At 42.8% G+C, this 24,047-nt stretch overlaps 1 protein-coding gene across 1 annotated transcript in view; it reads right to left on the reverse strand.

Moving 5' to 3' along the window:
• Positions 1-4,169: 4,169 nt before the first annotated feature.
• The window catches only part of znf827 (zinc finger protein 827), a 75,302-nt gene continuing 55,424 nt past the window's right edge, over positions 4,170-24,047 (reverse strand). The window contains exons 9-14 of the mRNA XM_080881648.1: positions 19,968-20,105; positions 18,629-18,800; positions 16,581-16,747; positions 12,763-12,972; positions 11,596-11,773; positions 4,170-8,387 (exon numbers count right to left, since the gene is read on the reverse strand). Coding sequence (XP_080737774.1) covers positions 7,334-8,387; positions 11,596-11,773; positions 12,763-12,972; positions 16,581-16,747; positions 18,629-18,800; positions 19,968-20,105 — 1,919 coding nt within the window. The 3' untranslated portion in view covers positions 4,170-7,333. The remainder of the gene's footprint in view (positions 8,388-11,595; positions 11,774-12,762; positions 12,973-16,580; positions 16,748-18,628; positions 18,801-19,967; positions 20,106-24,047) is intronic.

The following is a 24,047-nucleotide window of genomic DNA, read 5'->3' on the forward strand; positions in this document are numbered from 1 at the left end:
CAGGTCCAACATTAGTGCAATTGTGAAAGAACGGTCAAACATTCCCATAAACACATTCCTAAACCTTGTGGAACGTCTTCCTAGAAGACTCGAAGTTGTTATAGCTGCAAAGGGTGAGGAGACATCATATTAAACCCTATTGATTAGGAATGGGATGTCACTCAATTTCACATGTTTCAATGCAGATGAGTGAATACTTTTGGCAATATAGTCCATTTTCTTGGCTCCTTAGTACCAACTGAGCAACATTTAAACAGCACAGCCTTCCTGAATCTTTTTGCTGGCCATCTCCATCCTTTTATGACCACAGTGTGCTTATTTTCTGATGGCAGCTTCCAGCAGGACAACACACCATGTCACACAGCTCACATCATCTCAAACTAGCTTCTTGAACATGAGAATGTATTGAAATGACCTCTACTGTGGGCACAGGGATTAATTATTCTGCCTTTGTCATGTTGTAATTCAGCAAACTCATCTCAAGTCCACTTCACTTACTACCTTCTGCTGTATAAAATGAAAATAAACGCAGAATGGAAGCCATGTGACACCTCTATTTAAATGAAAATGGTCAAAGATAACAGCAAATGTTGAAATGGAGAAATTTCATCCACTGAAAAATGTGTTGTCACTTTGAATTCGATAACATCTTTCAAAAAAAGTTGGGACAACAAAAGAGCATCCCTGAGAGGCCGAGTAATTCACAAATAAAAACAGGCAGGGGTTCACCACACGAAAAAAAAAAAAAAAAACTTTTCGGCCTAAAATTTGAAAAGAATTTGTGGATCTCATCATCTGTGGTACATAATGTCATTTAATGATTCAGAAAACTGGAAGAAAAAAGAGACAAGAATAGAAAGCAGTGCTGAATAGCCAAGATCTTCAGGCCCGGGGGGGCGCTGCATTGAAAACAGAAATGTATCCGTTGTGAGCTTCAGAAAGCCATTATCAGTGAACACAGTGTGTCCCTGCATCCCACAAATGCAATCTAAAACACTGACATGCAAAGACTAAATAAAAAAACTGACTAGATCCAGATCCTCCACTTCTGAGCCTCAAGTCTCTCTGGAAACCGTGGGCCGTGTGTCCCCCGGCCCTAACAGGAGACAGACCAGCTGGTCGGGAACAGAGTTCGCATCAGTGATGGTTCAGAGAATTACTGAATTAGTGCCCACGACATGGGCAACATCTGGTAACATCTGGGAACATACGCTGCCATCTGGATGACGTCTTTTTCGGGGAAGGCGTTGCTTATTTCAGCAAGATGATGCCAAATCACATTAAGTACATATTACAGCAGGATTGCTCCACAGTGTAGGCTGACAGGTGTCCGTTCCACATCTGTCACCTGTATAAAACCCAGCTACCCACTCACATAACACAAAAATACCACAAATGAGACGCCAAACTGTTGGGAGGCTAAAATCCTAAGTTGGACAAGAATGGGAAAACCAAATGTTACACAGAGGACACGAGAAAGCCATTCAGAATAATTTAGTTCGAAACCACAGAGTTTCTTTTGAATGAACACAAAGGATTCGTTTTATTAAATATATCTTTGATGGATTTTTTTTTTCTCCCTGAAGAAAACTTTTTGAAGAACTTTAAGGAGCAGTTTGCTGTTGGTTTGAATTTTATCACTTGGTTTTGTTCTATATTAAAAAATAAATAAATAAAATTAAGCTAAAAGGGGAAAAACATTTCATTTTTAGAACTATAGCAATCATTCTCTTCCCAAATGAACCAAAAGATGAAGTAATGCAGCACTGTGGTAATCTTCTCCCAATCTTTTTTCCCTTTTAGAAATACTGTTGCTGTGAAATTTGAAATGAGAACCCCCCCCCCACCACACACACACACACACACACATCACATGCTGAAACAAAGTCTGTTATTTTTATGCTATTCAAAATTAAATAATGGTTTAAATGGGATGGCACAGCGGTTATTCGGATCTCCTCACAACAAGGAGGTCCTGGGTTTGAATCTGAGCCTTATTCCAAAATGGATTCAATTCATTTTACACCCCAATCTTTTTTCCAGACAAAAACTCCGTGATGACAAAGCAGAAAAGGTGTGCTTGAAATTCTTGCAAAGTCATTAAAAATAAAAAACAAAAATACAACATGTACAGAAGTGTTCACAGCCTTTGCCATGACACTCAGATTGATCCTGTTTCCACTGAAGTTCCTACAGCTTAAATTGGAGTCCACCTGTGATAAATTCAGTTGATTCGACATGATTTGGAAAGGTGCACACCTGGCTATAAAAAGGTCCCATAGTCTACAGTGCATGTCAGAGCACAAAACAAGCCATGAAGTCCAAGGAACTGTCTGTAGACCTCAGAGACAGGATTGTATCGAGGCATAGATCTAGGGAAGGGTACAGAAAGAGCTGATTGCCCGATTGGGGTACCTTATTTGGACCTTATTCAGGGAGGATATCAAGAACAACACCTAAAAGGCACATGACAGCCCACCTGGAGTTTGCCAAAAGGCACCTGAAGGACTTGAAACAACGAGAAACTAGATCCTCTGGTGTGATGAAACAAAGATTGAAGTCTTTGCCCAGTGTCATGTCTGTAGAAAACCAGGCATCACCTGACCAATCCCATCCCTACAGTGAAGTATGGCGGTAGCAGCATCATGCTGAGATGTTATTCAGCAGCAGAAACTGAGGGGTTGAGGGAACAATGAGTGCAGCAATGTACAGGGATGATAACTGCGAAGGTTCCTCTTCCAAGAGGATAACGATGCTGAGCGCATCGCCAAGATAACAAAGCAGTGGCTTTGGGACCACTATGTGAACGTCCTTGAGTGGCCTGCCAGAGCTCGGACTTGAACATCTCTGGAGAGATCTGAAAATAGCTGTGCACTAGTGGTCCCCATCCAACCTGATGGAGGTTCTGCCAAGCTTGTAGCATCACACTCAAAAAGACCTGAGGTTGTAATTGCTGCCAAAGGCACTTCAACAAAGCGTTGAGCAAAGGCTGTGAATATTTATGTACGTGTTCTATTTTTGTTTTGTATTAATACATTTGAAAGAATTGCAAGCAAAGGCTTTTTATTTTGTCATGATGGGTTATTGTGTGGAAAACGATAAGGTGTCAAATGAATTTGATCCATTCTGGAATAAGGCTGTAACGTGACAAATTGTGGAACAAGTGAAGCGCTCTGAATGCTTTCTGGGTGCTCCGTAGGTATGCATGTGTGAGTGAATGGGCTCTCTCATTTCTTTCGGTTACCACTGTGATAAATTGGCAACCTGTCCAGGGTGTATGCTCGGCCCATGACAGCTTGGACAGGCTCCAGCCCACCTGCAAATTTAAATAGGGTAACTGGAAAAAAATAGATGGATTATATCTGCCTGTATTAATGTCTTTTTAATTTAATTTTTATTCACAGTTTCTAAACAAATTTGAAACCAGTTTATAATTAAACTACTTTGTTGGCATGGCTCTGAACTGTAGTGTTTAACACATCTGCCTCACAAGCAAAAGGTTCCCCTTGTTTGATTTTTTTTTGAAGACACACATTCAAGTCAATTTTATTTATGTAGTGCCAAATCACAACACGTCACCTCAAGGTGTTTTATATTGTAAGCTAAGAGCTTGTAATAACAGAGAAAACAACAATGAGATGACCCTGCTACAAGCACTTGGCGACAGTGGGAAGGAAAAACTCCCTTTTAACAGGAAGAAGAGCCATCGGGGAGAGAAAACGGAAAGAGACACTGTGGAAGAGAGCCAGAGATGAATAATAACTAATGATTGAATGCAAAGTGGCGTATGAAAAACGTTGGATCACAAGCTAATCCAACTCTGGTCTTGGGTATCAAGCCCACACAAATGGGAGGACATCTAGTGTCACCAAATCAAACACGCAACATTGGTCTGCTGCGGTGACAGCCTTGGGGAAATCAGCCAAAAGTCTTGGTCATCGTCTCTGATTGGGAAAAAAGCCCCCAAAACCTACATCTGTGAAGATGTTTTGTGCGGTTAAGTGAGCGTCGAAATCCAACAATATCGCAAAGAAAAAGACAAGACAGCCGACATAATATCTGATGTAAGCTTTACTTTCAAATCCTGTTACATTTAGATCTGGCAAGTTGAACATAAAATAATGCCAAACAAAGAAAAACAAATACAAAACCAAAAAAAAAAAAAAAAAAAAAAAAAAAAAAAAGTACAAATGATCTATTTACCAGTTATCATCACAACCCTGTACAGCCTTGACAATGGAGTAATAAAAAAAAAAAAGCTTTGTACAGCACATACCAATCTTTACCGAGTGCCAAAAGTTAAGATAGTTGAGCCTTTTCTAATCATAAAATACAGCCAAACTTAAAGCTAACTGATTGCAGACAGTGCAGTGTGATGCTAACTAAATGCAACCGAGGGGGAGTTAGTTTGAAACACAATTAAGTGCTAAAGAACTAGAGGACAATGTCATGCATACTCTGAAGTGCTCAAAAAGGTAGTCAAGCATTAAAAAAAAGAAAAAAAGGTCACTGTGCTGCTTACAGTTGGGCAAAATAAAGAGAATAAGTGCTTAAGAGTACTGGGTTTCAAAAGGAGAGAGCCCTGTTGCCTTTTTAAACATTACACTCAAACTAAAGGGGGGAGACAGGGAGGGGGGAGGATGTAAAGAAGTGCAGCCATTCATGATTACGCTGTATTAAAAAGGCAGACATTTTAAAAAGGTGTCAAGAGGAGACATTCTTTTTCTTTTATTATTTATCTCTGTTTTTTTTTCCTCTATTGGACCCTGACAATTAGTTTGACTCATTCTCAGAAGTCTCAGGTGGTTTCCTTCCACCAAGTGGCACTAGAGTATAAAAGATAACATAGATAGTACAAGGAAAGTGTGTGTATGTGTGTCTGTGTGTGTGCTGGAGAGATGCTCCCTTTACTCCAGAGACAGCATGCCAGACGTCGACAGAACAAAAAGGAACAAACGGGAATTTAAAAAAGAAGAGGAAGAGGGGGGAGACAATCGAGGCATCACTCCAGAGCAGGACGTGACGGATTCCATCCTAACATCACGTACTGCCACGAGTTACAATTTGGTCTTGACGATTTACGTTCTCTGTCCAATCGATGCGTTCTTCTTTTTTGTTTTGTTTTTACCTTACATAAGTGAAGTAAAAAAACCCAAAATAAACATGCAACAATATTTCATTTTTAAAAAAAGAAAATGCACAAGTAAAAACAGACACATGGAAATAATAAGGGAAAACAACCCCTTTACAAATAAGGGATTTTGGCTTAAAGACCACTTAGGAAACACAAACGCGATCGATGACGGGTAAAGCTCTTTTTTTGTGCCGCTCCATTTTGCAAAAAAAAACCAAACAAACAAAAAAAAGACTTGTTTTCGAGCATTCTCGCGGATAAATACATAGTCTCATAATCAAAAAGTGCAGCACTGTGCAAAATTGGCTATCACAATTTAGCCTGGGACCTTTAGTTCCCAGGGGGAGCTTGACCTCTACTGTCTAATTCATGCAATTTGTATTCATTTGCTTTCTCTGATTTCACAGAGGCAGACCCTTTTGCACCGCCAGAAACGTCTAAATGTGAAACTAAGGGGTGTTGATTGAGTCATTTCCAGCAACTACTGCCTACTTCACATTATGCTAACTTGGTGGATCTAAGTTTGCACTTAAAAAAAAAGGGGGGGGGTGTAAAATAAAAGGTTTAAGTGCTTTTGGCTTGAAGTGTAACTAAAGTAAGTGCAATTAAAACTCAAAAGGTTGACACGAGGGAAGGAGGCGGGGGGACTAAAAGCAGTACCGTGTCTGCCGGCCTAACAGAGGCCCGGCTTGGCTTCATCGTGGCACCTACAGGAGCTTTGCCTCGTCACGGGCTCTCTATGAACGCTAGTAGAAAAGATTTATTATGATGTAAAAGGCTCAGTTAAAAATAAAATTAAGGACAAAAAAATGAGAATAAAAATAAACGAGGACACAGAAAGGCCACCAAACACTAACTTTCCCCGCCTTTACCAGCACTGAAGACGTCTCTTGACTGTTCACACTTCTGTATCGCCTTTTTTTTCTCCATGTACATAAACAAAAATACATTCATTCAAGTCATTTTGGAACAGTTTTTTTTCTTCCTTTTTTTTTGTACACAAAAAAAATTACAAAAGCTCCAAAAAGCACCATTGAATCGGCCTGCGGTGACGCCTGCTGCGGGCTAGCTCGCTAAACCCGAGAGCGGGTCACCTCCACAAAACAGTTATCTCATATCTCTTCTAAGTATAGGTGCGTGATACATAGTTCTGCATGTGACGCTGCTCTGACATCGATCCCGTCTCAGGAGAGACGAACGGATGTTTGTAACTTCTTTTTTTTTTTTTGCAATATTTCATATTTAGATTGATTGATGACAGGTCGGATTTTCCATATTTACATCGTCACAGCTTACATATATTTTTTTCTGAGCTTAGAAATAACTACTAACTCTGAGATGGAATCGATATCAGCCAGCAGCTACGCACAATACCATTTCACCATTATACAACAAAAAGAAAACAGAAATTTAAAAAATAATAATAATAATAAAAGTAAAAAAAAATAAAAAAAAAAAGATGGGAAGGGGGGGGGGGCTATAAAACTATGTACAAGATTGATAAATAAGTAAGTGCGTGGTTTGAGGCGTTGCTTTTGAAAAGCATTCCGTTTCATTGGTTCTGTCCACAATTGCACCGCTAACACTTCAAGGATATCTCGAATTTCGCTTCCTAATGACGTCAAAGCTAGTTTGAAACACAGAAACAGGCATGCTATTCCGATGCATAATAGCGATAGACAAAAATGCACTAAAATTGTAGCACTTGCGAGTTTTGTTTTTCGTCTTTTTGTCTCCTCGAAACGACTAACGAAAAATTAGCTATAAAAGTGAGAGACGTTAGTTCCGTCAGGTAATGCAGCTGGGTCCAGGTCATTCAGATGCTTAAAAACAGGGGAAAAAAACAACAAACAAAAACAAAATATTAAAAAAACAAAAAAAAAAACAAAAAAAAAAAAAACAGGTAAAGAGAGTAGTAATTGATGCTGAAGTAGTAATAATTCAATTGATAGAACTGATAAGAAAAGCAGCTTTTTTATATATAAATGCATTTTAGCATGTACAGCCTTTTTCTCTTATAAATGTTATTTTTTTCTTTTTTTTCTCTGGTCCAGCTTATTCTGCTGGTCTGATTGGAAAAAAGGGTTGCTCCCGCCGCAGTGGTCAAGTGTCATTCACACCACCGTCCGAGGAGTGAGGGGAAAGAGCAGGAAGGGGAAGGAGGAGGAAGCGGGGGAGGAGGAGGAGTGGCGGGTGAGGTCAGACAGTCTTGGCCCTCTCCATCAGTCCCAGGTAGGCCAGGAAGGAGTGTTTGTGGGAGGAGGGTGAGGGGAAAGAGCGGGAGGGGGACGCCAAGTTGGAGGAGAAGAGGAGAGGAGACGTGGCCGGCCGCCATCTGGAGTGGAGCTGGGAGTGGAATGTGAAGCGGCTGTTGTGGGTGAACAGGGTGGTGAGGGGGATGAGGTGGGCCCGGTCGCAGTTCCTGTACTGCTCCAACATGTGGCGGGAAGAAGGGAGGAAGAGGGAGGGGCTGCCGCCGTCGCCGGCAACGCTCGCTCCGCTGGGGTCTCTTGGGGTGGCGCCGCCAACGCCGTTGGCGTTAACCAAACCGTGCCGGGGGCCGGCGGGGTCCAGCTGCTGGGACTTGCCCAGCGTGAGCGACAGCGCGACGGACTGAAGCGCCTGAGATGCCGTGAGGCTCATGAGAGGGCTGTTGCTCCCGCTGCCTCCGCTGCTGCTACCACCGCCGCCGCCAAACAGGAAGTTCTCCTGGCTCTTCTGCAACGACGAGCCACCCGGTGACGTCTCCATCGGCAGCTCCTCCCCTACCGCCTCCTCGTCTTCCTCCTCTTCTTCTCCTCCGCCTCCTCCTCCCCCTAAGGCTCCGTCCACCCCCCCCGTTCCCCCGCTCTGGTGTTTCTTGAGGTGGCGGCTGAAGACGAAGGGGTGTGTGGTAGTGAAAGGGCACTCTTGGCAGCCGAAAGTCTGGCGCGGCGCGTGCTTCAGCTTCTTGTGCAGGTTGAGGTTGTCCTTGCGCTTGCAGCTATAAGAGCAGCGGTCGCAGTGGAAGGGCCGCTCGCCCGTGTGCACGCGCACGTGCTCGATGAGCTTATTGGCCGTCTTGGACAAGTAGCCACACTGCTCACACTTGTAGTGGTTGCCCAGGCGGTGCCTGCGCATGTGGGCCTCCAGCGAGGCCTGGTCGGGCCACAGTCCCTGGCAGATGCGGCAGCGGTACTCCATCTTACAGTGCGTCTTAAGGTGGCACTCCATGGCCGCTGGACGATTGGTGGAGTAGATGCAAAAAGGGCACCTGGTTAATGGAAGGAAGGACGGAGGGAGGAAGGGAAGGGGGACAGGGAGGGAGGACACAACACACAAAAGCAAAAGACAGCTGAAAGGAACATGTATGTCCACAGCCATGTAAGACACCTTGAAACTTAATAACACGAGAATGATGAAGAGGAGGAGGACAGATAAAGGAAAATTGAGTACAATGTACAGTTCTGTGTGCACGTGGTGGTATGTGTGGAAGTTTAATGGTGAAAGAATTGAAGTGACCAGGTATGCATGTGTGAGAGGGGAGGGGAGGGAAAGGAGGAAGGTGAGGCAGTGTGGGGTAGGGGAGATGACAGGCAGGAGAAAAAGATTGGAGCAGTAGGACATGAAGGGAAATGAAGGAATGGAGTGGCACTTACATTTAAATAGCACCTTTCATCTGCTCTGGGCCCCAAAGCGCTTCACAAACCCTGCAGAACAGAATTACCTCAGAAAAACCTCGAAATGGTCAAGGCCCTCTCTCCCTCTCTACACACTCCTACATATACAGAAACACTTTACATTGCTCGAGTGCATACATGTGTGTGTGCGCACACAGGATGGGAGGGGGGAGGGAAGGGTGAAGAAAAAAAAAAGTATTGATCTGGGCTCAAAGGGGGGGTAAGAAAATGCAGGCAATCGAAAAGCAATTTTCCCCGAAGGTTCTTTAACATTTTTCTAGTTGGCTTAATTCTGCCTGCTTTTATTAGTAAATATAAAAGTGGCTTAAAGAAAGTAAGAGTCTGGCAGAAGGTCACATATGCAGATGTTAACAGTAAGGTATACGAGTCGAGCTGGAGCGAATTGAATACGCAGACATCAAAAGAGCTCTATTCTTCCCGTTTAAAATGTCCTCTATCCAGGTCTATATTATTTGTATACTGTACCATAAAAAATTAATCTGGCTTCAGAAACGTACACCAGACAAACAGTTAAATCATTAAACAAGAAGTCCTTTACATTTAATCGCTCGCACTACAGCTAGCAGCAACGTGTCGAGGTAACGACTAAAAGACGCCGTGCAGGTCTTCGAGCTATGAAGGGGCTTCTTGTGTCATTTTTGCATTCGTATTTTCAGATGAGATAAAAGTCAGTGCAACTCTGTTAAGCAGCTTCCTGTTTTCATTCAGTGAAATGCTACCATTTCCACACATTTATAGCAATGTTGAGAACTTCACTGATGGCTGAACAGAAAAAAAAAAAAAAAAAAAAAAACTACAAAAAACAAAAAAAATGTACAACACAGGTCTTTCGTGACAAGATGAGGCGGTATTCATAATGATATTCGATGGTTCTGCACATGCACGGGACTGGAGTTGTGTGAGAGACTCGAGAACAAAAACAAAACATGACTCGTGTTGCTTGAAATGAATCTTCACAAAACATCTGCATTTACTTTTTAAGACACATACAGAAGCTTGAATCTTGTATCCAGAGTGGCGTTAACATGGCCGAAGCTAAAGGTGTGTTTAAGTACATTGGTACATTATCAGTGTGTGTGTGTGTGTGTGTGTGTGTGTGTGTGTGTGTGTGTGGGGGGGGTGCTGAGGTCAGCAGATGAGTTTTATGTTAGCTTGACAGGCCTGAAATGTCACAAGGACGTGTCACAGTACAACAAAGGCTCCTGTGGGACTGGAGTATGGTGATGGAGAGGGAAGCGTGAGGAGACGAGAGCTGTACACACAGTCGGTGCTAATGGCTCAGTCACACTAGAGGAAAAGTTGGTGGTTGTCCGGTGTTTGCGCTGAATTTTTTCCACATTCGGCAGCTGAGTGCGCAGAACTCTCAGCCTCTCTGTGACCACTTTTGATCGCACAGGTCTCCTAGTGGGAGGCAACCGGTTTGAAAACACTCATGGTCTGAGTGCAGCGACTCTCAGACAGATTGGTGAAGGTTTACAAATAGCTGCTGATTAGTTTATCAACAGACTGCCAACATCTTACAATCAGTCAGAGTCAGTCTGCAACCATGAGCACAACTGGTTGCAGACTGGCTGCATTCCATTATATTCCTATAAAAGCCACAGAAGTCGCAGAGCGCCTATGTCACTTTGTAGTCAAATATTTGTCCTGCGGCAACTACGTCACTATTTGTGGAGATATTTCTGAGGTTCTCGCTGGACTCTGAACGTAAGTAGTTAATATGAAATTCTGTGCATGTAGACGACAACAGATTTGCAATTTAGTTGACTGATTGCTAGATTGAAACGGATAGCCGACCGACTCCAGCCTATTGCCGTTTTATCTCCATCTTGATGTGCCAAAGTTGCTTTGAAGGCAAAACTGACCACAAGCGGTTGCAGACTTAGTCTCTAAAAATTTAACAACTTCAAATTGATTGCGCACAGTCGCAATACTTTTGGTCGCACTGCGGTCTCCGACTGCCGTTTTCTTCTAGTGTGACTGTAGCATAATAAAAACAAGGCTGCTTTATCAGAATACATTAAAAATAACGGAACCATATGCAGTGTGCATGTGTGTTTGTTCACACTGGTATTTAAAGGCTGTTCATTCTTTCCACTGCATGCATTTAGACTGAACAGACTGCGAGTGATTTAGACATTTGTGATTATGGGGTGCCTGTAACGCGCTTGATTATCTTTTAGGGGTGTGCCAACAAATTTTATATAATCAACAGCAGAGTGCACCATGTGTCTGTTATTTTGAGGAGGGAGGGACGTAGTTTTGTGGAATGCAGGTTTCCTAAGATATTTTTTCCTTGGCATGCCTGTTAGCTGTGGGCAGAGGAACAACAGACCCTGAGGGGAAGCCCGTTTCCATCTCCTTTCCACTCTCCCTTCTGTTCACAACAGCCACTGCAGACCCACAGACCGCTGTCTAATAAGTTGGACTTGCCAAGACAGGCTGTTGAGAAAAACTGAATCAAGTATCATTTCATTTGCTGGCCGCAGATAATAACCATTAAAAGGGAGGTTAGGCGATTAAAGGCATGCGGCCCAAATAATCTTCAAATTAAAAAACGTGTTGGTTACAATCAGCGCTTATTTAAATGAATAATGCTTATATATGCTTGTGCATTTTTTAAAAATGTTGCATTTATAATAAGTTACAAGCACACCCCACGAGGTACTCTAATGAGTGTGTATATACAGTATGTGATTTTTGTGTGTAGTGAATTGAGAGGGGAAGGGAGGGGAAGGACGGGCGGAGTTAGGAACCTCTGTCTGTACTTGCTTTCCTTACTTGAGCCCTCCGGAGGGGACGGTGTGGCACTTCTTGTGCTCCAGCAGCTGCTCGGGCGTCTTGAGGAACTTGTGGCAAACGTCGCACTCAAACATTCGTGTGATGAGGTGGATCTGGAGGTGGCGCTCGTACATGCTGCGCGTCTTGCACACAAAATTGCAGAAGACGCACTCGAAACCTGGAGAGAGAGCAAGAGGAGGAGGAGAACGGTGAGTATTAAGACCGGGTTTGTTTTTTTGTAGAAAGCTGATCTGCATTTGGACGAAATCTCAGAGGTTGCCCATCTGCTAAGGGGAGAGAGAGAGTTCAGATACAGGGAGAGGTCAGGTGTAATAATGCCCTCTTAGGCTGCAGGAGTAAAATTCCTCTGCACTTCTGTTCAAGCAAAGGGGCTCACGAGAGACAGATCGTGAAAGTGGACGTCCAAGGAGATGCAGCAGCGGCTGTAATATCCTGACTGAGTCCAAAAAAGGGCTCGAGCTCTTTAAAAAACACACGACCCTGCAGTTCTTGCAACAAAATGACCCCTTACCGCTCTGTAACAAAAACCTCTTTCTGTTCTACAGTACAGACAGACTTCAGAACACGGGACATGGTTTTTGTACACAGACTCTCATTTAGAGTAAACTAACCTTCATGGATAAAATCTGCAGAGCATCCAAATAAAAGGAAAAAAAAAACAAAACAATTCACAGCATCCTCGATGAGGCCACATACGAATACAATTAAGTGAATCAAGTTAGTATGTACTCATTGGCTGTGCTTGGTTGAGAATTAATGAGTGTGTTTTTGAAGGACGGAATCGGTTTGGGGGCGTTGTCCCGTCTTCTTGAGCCCGTCGCCCAGCGTGCACCTTCCTGACCAAAGCATTTAGTCTTAATAGATCTTCAAAAGACAAGGGTAATTATGGAGACGGGATCTCTTTAATACTCACTTTCTCAATCAGAGGAGTACCCTCAAACTGTTTGGCCAAGAGATTTGTTGATCAGTTTGACCCCAGCGAGGTTTCAAAAACATGTCAGTTTTGCTTGTTTGGTCACTTTAAACAACTTTTTCAGAACACCTAAACTCTGATTCTTGCTCATTTAGAAATGAATAATTCAGTTTGTGGAGATTTCAGGGGCTTTGAAAGTGTATTTGGGTGCAACAGTTCCCACAGTCCCTTGCCTTTGTCAGACTTGTCCTCGGTTCCTGATCCCGAGTGGCTTCCGGAGCTGGACTGGCTGCCGGCGGAGGAGGGCGGGGCTAACAGGCTCTTGAGTTCTTCGTTACCGTGGGTGAGGTCTCCGCCCTCCGAGCTGTTGAGCGAGTCGCTGAGGGCCGAGAGGGAGGATGAGGTGCTCTTGGTCTCGCTGAGGGGACTTCTCGAGTTCAGACCTGGACGCCGGAGGGCGGAGCACAGAGAGAAAGAAACGTTTGTTGGTAGGATCTAATAAGCAGGGGAGAGAAACTGCAGGGGCAGTGAAGAGAAAATAAAAATCTACACAATCTGTGAGCGACACATCATCGGTTTCTAGATCCCCATTGTTACGCACGCGGACACATACACAAACAGAATGAAAACAGGCAGGCTCGATGGTCCTGAGCTCTGACTGAGGCCCTGCTGCCAGTCCAATCAAGATGCAGTGTGCTTTTATTGATCCCCGTCTGTAAGTCTGCAATTCAGTAGGAAAAGAGAGGGAATAAAGAGCGGAGGGGGCGGCAGGGAGGGAGGGGCGAGGAGCTCGGGTCATGGCCAAAGGAGCTAAGATGGCGGGAGCATCTCAGGGCACAGCTCAACAAAGGGCATTCACTCAGGAGGGAGAGGAAAAGAAAAAAAAAGGAGGGAGGAAAAGCCTGCACCGATCCTGAAATGGTTGACCTACCTTTTTAATAACAGCCTAGTACACACACACACACACACACACACACACACACAAGCATAAAATGTACAGGAATGTGCACATGCAGCGCACATGTGTCTCCCCCCGCCTGGTATCACAAGATGACGAAGCGCCTTCAATCAAATCTAAATATACCAGGGTCATTCACAGCACGGTCTCAGCAGCTTTTAAATACAGCGTGCCTCTGTCTCCTTTGCTGCAGTATTTATCATCTGCTGGCCTTCTCTTATAATATCCCAAAGGCTAATGGCAAAAGATGCAAGCGGGGAGGGAATGCCCTGAGCCACCGAGACTCGACCTTAAAACACACTTAACTGAGAAATATTTAATTTTCTTTCACAGAATAACTTTTCTGTGACTGTCCAGCAACATTTATGATAAAGAGAAATAAAGAGGCAAATTTTCACTCCTCCCTTCTTATGAAATCCCACCCACACAAGCCCCCGCCACCCCCCACTCACTGCAAACTTCACCGGAGGGGGTCGGCTCAAACACCCGGTGAGCTCTCTGCCATCTCGCGCCTGGGTGTGTCCACACATCTGACAGGCTGCTGAGCCCACCCTCTCCGACCACCTGAAGTTTTGACACTTCACCAAAAATGGGCAGGACCTTTGACAAATCATTAAAACATCCCTCACGAAAAAAGGCGGGATGCACGTTTCTACAGTTGAAGTCGCTCGTACCCCCTCCCGCCACCGTTTGTGCGTTTGCCACTGGTGTCCATCTTGTGCGAAGCTGAGATAAATGCCAAGAGACGCTGAGAGACTTAAAAGATGGCCAAAGTGGCATCGTAAACCCAGCTCGTCTCCAAAAGGACCCGAGGCCTATTGATTTCCCCCCCCTCAGGCACGATAAGGGCCAACCTTCTCAGATAAACAAGGCCGCCGTGGCCTCTGAAAGACCCCTCAGCTGTCTGGGCCGGACAATCCCACCCTCCCACCCACACATAAGGAGCAAACACACACACAAACAAGGAGCACTAGCAGAGGAGCACAACGTCAGCAATAAACTGGACAAAGCTGTTTTAGACAAAAACAGTCATATCGACCACCAGAGGTTCAGACCAGCAGCTTTAAAAGTCCAAAGAAGGTCGATTGGAGGAGACTTGTTTATGAAACCCAGCTCTGCCGCTCGTCTTTCCCTCTGTCCTCGGAAATGTGTTTTTATCAAGGGTTACATTAAGATGTTTTTGCTTAAAACAGCCCATAGTGATTTCCTTTAATTACACAAAAGCAGCCCATAAATATTTAAACAGTGGCAGAGTTTATATTGCTGTGATTATGCTTTTTATTTCTCTCAAATTTGATATCTGTTCACAAAACGCACATACACCAGCCAACTCAAATGCTTATTACCGAGCACTTTACCTTTAAGTTGTTCACATACAGACAAGGTGAGCAGAGGAGGAGCCCTACGATTGCCCTGCTCGCCCTATCTGCGCTGCTAAGGGGGGGGAGAGCTCTTTAACCTCACCCGTTGTTTAAATTTAAACTCCATGTGTTGGAGTGCAGAGCCAAAATAATAGAAAATGTGTCACTGTCCAAATACCGCACTGTATTTATATTCTGAGCTGCGACCAAGAGCCACAATGTGTAAGCTACCACCCACTCTTCCATGCGAGAGTAATTTTGAAAATAACTCCATAAATCTCTTTTTCTGCGGGAGCTGAATCGGGTGCTTTTGCAGAACAGGTCTGAGGACCCGCAGAAACAACAGCGAGCGGAAAGGAGATTAAAAGACGCAGAGTGCGGTTAAGTCCCGCCCATATGGGAAAGAGTTCTCCATCGAGTTTACGTGATTCCTCATCTCCTCCTACCTGTGACCGGGAAATCATGTTAGTGTGCCGTTCTGAAACATCTATCGTTTCCTAGAACGCACTGAGAGGAGGCAGGAACGAAGAGAGGAGGCCTGATTGAGGGTGCGCAGATGTATCCTCTGTGGCACCGTTTGCACCCATGACATATTACAGAGGCGTGAGACACAGATAACACCTATACGTTTTACACCAAATTAGGTTTAGGTGTGAAAAAGAAAATATTGTATTTCTTTTAGTTCCTTTCTTTAATATCTGGAGGGGAATATTTAAATCATGCACAAAAACTTTGATTTACTGCCAATTACACCAACATTTCAGATGGAAAAAAGACATGTTTTGCGCTCGATATTCAAAAAAAGACGCAAGTGATTTAGAGCGCAACATCTGTAAATCACCCGTAAAACTAACCACAGGAGTATAGCGCCTTCCCCCCCTTTAGTAAATCTGGCCCATGGTATGAGGAGGACTCTACAACTAAGTCTTCCTCCTTATCCATTAAGTGCATCTATGAGAAGCTTGTTTCTGCTGCTGAAAAGAAATTCATCAATTCAAGTCATTTTTTGCCATTCAGAAGCCAAAAGTGTTTTTTTTTTTTTTAATTAAATACAATTAACATCCTAAGATACAAAATAATAAGAAAATAACATGAAATGTTGAGTTATTAAGTTGAAATATAAAAGCTCTTCCTGAACGCCGGTAGTCTCATCTGACATCTGCTATCCAACAGTAGGCTGTGACAGTGTAACAGCGGGCAGGCCATGCATCTCTGCCACATGTCACACATAACCAGTCGCTTTAAAAATGAGGTTCAGATTCAAGGACGCTTTTTGCCTGGACTCCTTGCATCCTCTTGTGGGTGGGACTAGACGCGAGGAGAGCAGACGAGGAGGGAAACGGTGAAATGTGAATCATTCAAAAAGCTGCGAGTAGCGTGGCAGCAGTATGCTAACACGCAGCTAACATTAGCCTTCCAGCAGCTAATGAGACAGAGCAGGAGGCTGAAACAGTAAAGTCTAATATTTCAGCCTCGCCAGAGGGTGAGCTTTTTCTGTTTAGGAAAAACAGAAAAAAAAAAAAAAAAAAAAGCAAATTGTGTGAATATTTCATGCTTTGCTGATGAGTTGGAGCGTATTTTTTCTTTTTGCAGAACTTTCCTAACATTTTCTTCCATAAACTGATCATCAGCTCACTCCAACAATACACATACAAACAATCAAACAAAAATAAAAATCAAAGACTCTCTCATCAGTGCTGTCACCACCAAAAGTCAGGCCAGCTATCTGTACCTGTGTGCCCAGTGCTGATGTGGTTCCTCATGTCGGTCTCCTCCATGCACACATAGTCACAGACGCTGCAGCAGAGCGAGAACATCCACTGCTCCTTGTCCACATGGAGCGACATGTGGCTGACAAACTGGGCATTCAGCTCCGTCTGGAAACCACACACATGGCAGCTGGACAGAGAACAGAGAGGAAGAAGGAGGAAGAGGGTGAGAATGAGAGGAGGCCGACGGGCCGCTTCAGTGTTAGATTTTCCCTGCAAGAACTGCCAAATGGTATGTTGTAGCTACATTCCTCTCAATGTGATAAAGACTGCTGAAGATAACATACAATTCAGAAATAGTGCAACTGACCTATTTTAAAAGACATTGGACACATTAAAGTGTCCAGTTACATCTTGGAAATTCATCCAGTTAGATTTTTTTGCAGACATTTACAGAAAGAAGAGATGATTAGCTAAGTTCTGTTTGTTCAACCAAGCTGCTCACAAATCAAAATCCAAGCTGTTTTACCAGAACAGAGTAGCTGTTTATTTTTAAATATATATAATAAAAACCCCACAATTGAGTTTATTTGTTTGTTGTCCTCCAAAAAAGCCACACCACTCTTTATGCTAAGCTACAGTACTTTATGTTTTGCTTCCAAGGAACAAGACCTATTTTAATTTATTTTAAAGTGTTGTTGTGCAATAGCAAAAAAACAAATTAATTAATTAGAAAAAGGGCACCTAACTGAAGGGATGAACCAATTTTAAATACTTGATTCAGGTCCTAACTAGCAGCGTGTCACACAAATAGCTGAATCTACAAAAATGCAAAAAAGACCATTTTTATACCAACAAGATGATTCCCCAAAAGCTTGATTCTTGATTTGGTGTCCAGTATGTCCTTAATTTTTTTTTTTACAAAACTGGACAAGGAGGAGAAAAGAAGATAGCAGGGCTAACAAACAAAACAAATCAAATAAAAACTATCAATCATAAATTGATTTATGGACAGCAATTTTAGACATCCTTAAAAGATCCAGAAAAAATAGAAAAACAAACAAAAACAGCAAAGACCCGACACAGGACCAGACAGATGCATCTGGCTCTTTAGCTGATATCCATCTACTGTTCACTGAAGCTCCATCACAAATGGTCTCAGTGGAAGGTTGGCTGTCAAGAAGTCATTCTTAAGGAAGAGAAAAAGCTGAAGTGTTCCACATTAAACACGAATTGGACTGAAAAATACAACAAGTGAGTGCCTACAGTCATCTATAAAACACCGTGGACACTGTGTCATGGTTTGGGGCTGGATTTCAGCCAGGGTTGTTGGGGGTCTTGTGAAAAATGACGGAATTATGAGCACAGGAAAGTGTCCAGCATCCTGGATTTAAAAACAAAACACAAACACACATGCAGTGGAACACCATCAGTCATAGATTGGCCTCCCCAGAGCCCAGAACGCGACATTATTGAAGCAGGGTGGGATCATCTTGACAGAGAAAAGAACAAAAGGCAGCCAACATCCAGAGAAGAGCTTTGATTATCCTTCAAGAAACCTGGAGAACTAATCCTGAAGACTACTTAAAGAAGTCAGAGGAAAACCTGCTAAGAGAGTTCAGGCTGTTTTGAAGAATAAAGGTGGTCACACCAAATGTTGACTTTCTCAAGCTTGTTAGAATTTCAAACTCTGTTTTGTTTTTTTATACTGTATTTCCATGTATCGCTAACATATTTCTGCAACACTCATTTCTCAGCTTCCCAGCAAAACATAAGGAAATGTGGGACTTTTGCACAACTGTTCACTGGGTCTTGGTTCATGTGAAAAGCACAGACACAAGAGCAGATCTACTTCATCTCCTCATCTGAACCTTTAGCAAGAAGGCGAACGAGCATGTTTCAGATAAAATGAAAACAAACCTTTAACATGTAGCAGTGGCAGAGAGAGGGTGTAATTGTGCATCAGAGAAATAAATATATATATATTTTTTTTTTTTGAAAAGCCTAAATCCACTATGTGGTACTGGCTTGAGATGTCCTCAGCAGGTGTGGTGGTAACACGTGGTCCTACCTGTAGTAGTACGGGCAGTTCTTGCGCTCGGTGGAGTCAGCTGTAACAGCGCTGACAATCTGCTCAGCATCTGTGTTGACCAGCTTGACAGAGTGGATGGTCAGGTGCTGATTGAGGTTAGCCCTGCACTTGGCTGCATAAGGACACAGGTGACACTTGTACTTCCTCTCTTCTGCAAGGAAAGACACACACACAGACACACACGACCCTGGGTTACTGTAAACATCACCTCAGATGATATTTCATTAAGTTGCGCTCAGCCTCCGAGCTTTTAAAGCAAGCCTAAACCTAATTACTTAACGCTTAACCCTGCCTCACCTTCGCCCGACCCCAACTGTAAACCTGATCCCCAGATTTCTGGGAAAAACATGTAGATACCACAAGATGTTTTAACAAAACAAAACAAACAAACAAACAAACAAACAAACAAACAAAAAAAAACAAAAAAACAACAGGCACACATGAACATCATCTCCCAATAATTTGCGAGCGCTATGAAATCCACGCAAAAACACACTTCTCTTTATCTGAAAACAAATTAACATAACAGCACATCCAGCTCAAACACACACATGCTTACACAAAGACACGCGCGCGCACACACATACGCCATTTGCCCCAAGGACACGAAGCCAGGCAACCTTTATGTCGCCGGGGAAACCAAAAAGACCATCACACTGACATATGCCCCTGCTTCTGCTCTCCGTGGTGTGGCCAAGCTGTTCACAGCCAACACTCTCAGATGGTGAGCGTGCATGTCGTGCAGTGTGTGCACGCTAAATGTGAGAGCATGTCCAATTGTGTGGGGGCATTTTGTACACTAGTCTCCATTTGTGCACTTTGTGTGTGTATAGTTATTCGTTACTAATCCTGAACAGACAAAAACTTTACAAACAGGAGAATCATTTTATTTATTTATTAATTCATTTTTAACCAATAAGGAATGAGGAGAGTGGAGAGTTGTGGAAGACGGCGATGGGGTAGAATGAATCGATGGGGTGCAAAGGCGGGCCGAGTCTGAAAAACACAGGGTAATCAGGACACAAGGGAGTGAGGCAGACTCCCAGAGAGAAAGTGAAAGAGCTAACCAATCGTAGCAGTATCAGAATTACTGGGGTGTGGTTGTGTGTGTGTATACTCCGTGGCATCCTTCTAGCTGGGTAATTAGACGGGCAGTTTTCCCAGTGAGACTAATCATGGTAGTAATCTCTTTAAAGGAAGGGTAATCTAGTCTAGTCAACCTTATTTATTTACTGTGGGCAGCATCAACAACACAGGTGAATACCTAATGCCTGCACTTGAACGGAGAAGACGTCACAGCATGCTGGCGGTGACTTACCTGTGTGCAGGGAGAGGTGTCTAGAAAGGGTCTGCTGTCGACCAAACACCTTGCCACAAATGGGACAGGGGAAGAGCTGTTCGTTTAATCTCCACTGGGCGATCCCATTTCCCAGCTCTCCGTCATCCTTTTCCGAGTCTAGAACACACACGTGCACACACACGGAGAAAACCGTTCCCATCATTTGCTGCCAGCTACAGAAACGACTGCAGACTGCTGTAACTCAGCCAAAGTTACTTACGCTCTACATGCACTGCTGTGCTAAGTGAGCTTCTACTAACCACAGTGTTCTCTGGATTATTGGGTAACCTTTGCTTTCCTCGTCTGTTTTAAGCATTTTCTTTTTATTCAATAATCTATTGTCAGGTGGGATATGAGGCTTCAACATTAGCCCGCTACGATGCCCCAGTTACTTCCCTCCTCAGACCAGTAACGCAGCTTTATCGAGGCGCACTCGTCCGTTCATATTTTCGTTGAGAAATATTTTCACATTTGAAGAAATCTGCTTATTTGCTTTCTTTGAGGACAGGATCTAATAATTATTGACCTAGCAGCCAGGCCGTTTTTTTTTTTTTCCACAGGACAGGCAGAAAGTAATAACAGCAGCCCAGCAGGATAAACAGCAGCAGTAAAAGGACATCTTGCGTGTACACTGTAATTTTCATACTTATTAGTGAATTTAAATATGTAAGGTTTATTTTTGAACTGTGGACAGAACAATGCCAGCCATTTTTTGCCCTCCTGCATCCAGCTGACATAATCTAAGCCGTCCTGAAATTTACCCTGATGAGCCAAAACATTATTCTCACTCCACAGTGAAACAAACAATGTTGGATATTTCATAACAGCAGCATGTGTCATGGTCAGAGATATATTAAACCTTTAGGGAAAGGCTGGTTCTGCAGGTCAATTTATTGAATGCAGGAAACATGATCTGGTGCACTGAATTATCCTTATAATTGCATATTTGAAAGTGAATATCCAGACTGCGGTACAGGAAGCTTTTTGAATGCAGTTTGTAGTAACAACTACATCTGAGCAAAATTCTTGGCCCATATATTCTCTGGGTACAGCAGCAGCTCCAAAACATGGCCCATGTCCCTAAGAGTCATCAGATAAGAGTCAAAGTTTCTCAGCTTTAACAGTGACCAGGTGACCATGGCACGACAACTGGGTTTAAAAAAAAAAAAAAAATCTCTTGACAGCTTAAAGTATAATGTTGACAGGCTTTTAATAAAATTTAATTCAATGCAATTTGATTTATATAGCTCCAAATAACAAAAACAGTTGCCTCAAGGTGCTTTAAAGGGGACACGCTTGAACAAGACTCAGCCGAGTCCAACAATGCGCGCTCCAACTCAAACGTCTTACACTGGCTCCCTGTTAAATCCAGAATTTAATTTAAAATCCTTCTCCTCACATATAAAGTCTTGAAAAATCAGGCGCTGTCATATCTTAAAGACTTATCCTAACAGAGCTCTTTGCTCTCAGACCTTCAGCTTGGTTGTAATTCAAAGAGTTTTTGAAAGTAAAATGGGAGGCAGAGCCTTCAGCTATCAGGCCACTTGCCTGTAGAACCAACTCCCAGGGTGGATTTGGGAGACAGACACCCTCTCTACTTGTAGGATTAGGCTTAAAAGTTTCCTTTTTGATAAAGCTTAGGTCTGGATAGTTATGCTGCAATAAGCTTATGCTCTAACCAGATGTGCAGGATAGCCGTCACAGAGCCTGGTTCTGCTGAAGGTTCCTTCCTGTTAAAAATACGTTTTTTCTTCCCACTGTTGCCAAATGTTCGCTCATGGGGTTTTTTTCTCCATAATACTGTAGGGTCTTTACCTTACAGTGTAAAGCACTTGAGGCAAATGTTAAGAATTGGCACAATATAAATAAACTTGAATTGAATTAAAAGGATTTGCTGCAACCATCTTGGGACCAGATACTACACGACACTTACAGCATGCAAAAGGTGTGTTAAGCAGGGGTGGTCACAGTATTTGGCTCTTAAAAGGGTACATAAACATTTTCTAATCTAATGTAATAATTTCACATAGTTTCACATTCATAAAGGTGCCTGTGTGTGCCTACCCATCACCCACCAGGACAAGAAACGGGGCAAATGAAACAGAATGGTGACATGTTTTGTTAGTTCCTTCTTTACGAATGCATTTTAATTATAATCTGCGTTCACGTTTTTGATGATTGTAAGGTAAAATCTGTTCGACAGCCAAAAGCTTGAAAGGTAAAAAAGGCTTGTTTGAGAAAATATGCCCCATAATCAAAACATTTTCAGGCATATAAATATGAAAAAGTCTTAATTCCCTTCGTCTGAACAGCAGACGACTGATACACCGCGGGCTAATTTGCTAACCCACGAGAGTGAAACCTGTCTGCCACCATTTGACAGATGCTCATTGTTTAGCCTGCAGGTGGGATGCAGTCTAAATGCATTCTTAATGTCAACAGCAAGCACAAGTCCTTTGCTCTGAAGCCTGCAGCACAAGCACACCACTGTAACTCTCCTCGCTGTATTTCACCTCTTTCATTTGGGAGAGGATGGAAGGAAAGACATAAAAAGAATAACACTGAGAATTTTCACTTGCTTTGACAGATGCTGAAGAATAGAAGTTACAGCTTTGAACTAACCCCCACCATATGAATAGAGCAAGGAGTAATTCACGAGCGCAAAAGCATGTACCCCATTGTGGTGTACAACTACCATGAATGAAGGCAGAAATTTTATTTACAAATGTCTATGCTGTTCAGGGAACAGGCTACACAGGTAGCCTTGGCCAAAACCTTTCTATGTGCAAGACATTAAAAGGTGAAAAAGGCATCTTTAAAAATTCTTTAGTCTCTCTTTTTTAAAATGACGATAAAGAAAAGGAAAAAATGCTGCTCATTCCTCCCACTAGCTCAGAGTTAGATTCTTTGCAGATGGAAATCAGTGCACTTCAGTCCACTGTTGATATTTAACAACTGCTCGCTATCACTTTTTTTATTTTTTTTTTTTATTTTTTTAAAGGCTGTCCTAAAACATACCGTCTAGCCAGCCGATGAGCTACTCGTGTGGGTTTGAATACCACAATGAGGGAAAAAAAGCAAAGATTGTTTTGTGGCATTTTGGGGGCATGTTTAGTGGCAACTGGTAAAGAACAGATGTTGGTGTGAAAGGACATTTCACTGCTGCTGCAGTGACTCACACAGCTTCACGCATTTAAAAATCGCCTCTCTAGCCTCCATATGCAAACTACTGAATTTATCTAGCATATCTTTGTTCATGTTCTGTCATCTGCGTCACACCGTCTCCTCGCAGAGTTTCGGAACTGTCAAAGCAAGATCACGCACAGTCAGCTCGACTTTTCTGCAGAGAATCCAGACAATAGATGCATCCAGACAACAGATACAGAATTCTATCAAAACAATTACTTTTCTTATAAAACTTGATTCAAGCCAAAAAAAAAATTCTCCTACCTTGAACCACTCGTGAAATAACGATTTGACAGTATTTCTAAGGAAGTGTTCAAGATTCAAGGAGTTGACTACAGATTGAGTTTCTTGATTCATCCAGATCGTTTTTAAACTGGAGGTCAAACTGTCTGAATGAACATTTAAATTGATTAACATGCAGAAATGTCAAATATCCTCTGGTAGGAAAGTTCTGGATTGCTGATCAGACAATGTGAAAACATCCGAAAATGTCGCTTTGGGTTTGGGACTGCAAGTAAAAAATAGATTAAAAGAACAGTCTGGAACTCGTTTGGACCTTTAAAAAAAAAAAAAAAAAAAAACTAATTTGAAACAGAATTAAAGGCAAGGTGTCACATGTTGAAACAACATGAAACCCATTGTGAATTTAATTACCTTTAATCAATTTTGAAAAAAGAAAAAAAAAAAAAGGGGAGAACATGTGTAATCATACTTGTTTCCCGTTCACCGCTCTGCTACAGAGAAGGATGAACGAGGCTGGAATACGATGGTAAATGCATGCAGGCCGGTGTCAAGCAACACCTACCATTAGTGACGTTAATAACGAGTGACTTTGTGTTTCTTCACACGCATAAACACAGTAAAAGTCCTCAA

This window comes from Rhamphochromis sp. 'chilingali' (assembly GCF_963969265.1).
Source record: "Rhamphochromis sp. 'chilingali' genome assembly, chromosome: 4".
Classification (NCBI taxonomy): Eukaryota; Metazoa; Chordata; class Actinopteri; order Cichliformes; family Cichlidae; genus Rhamphochromis; species Rhamphochromis sp. 'chilingali'.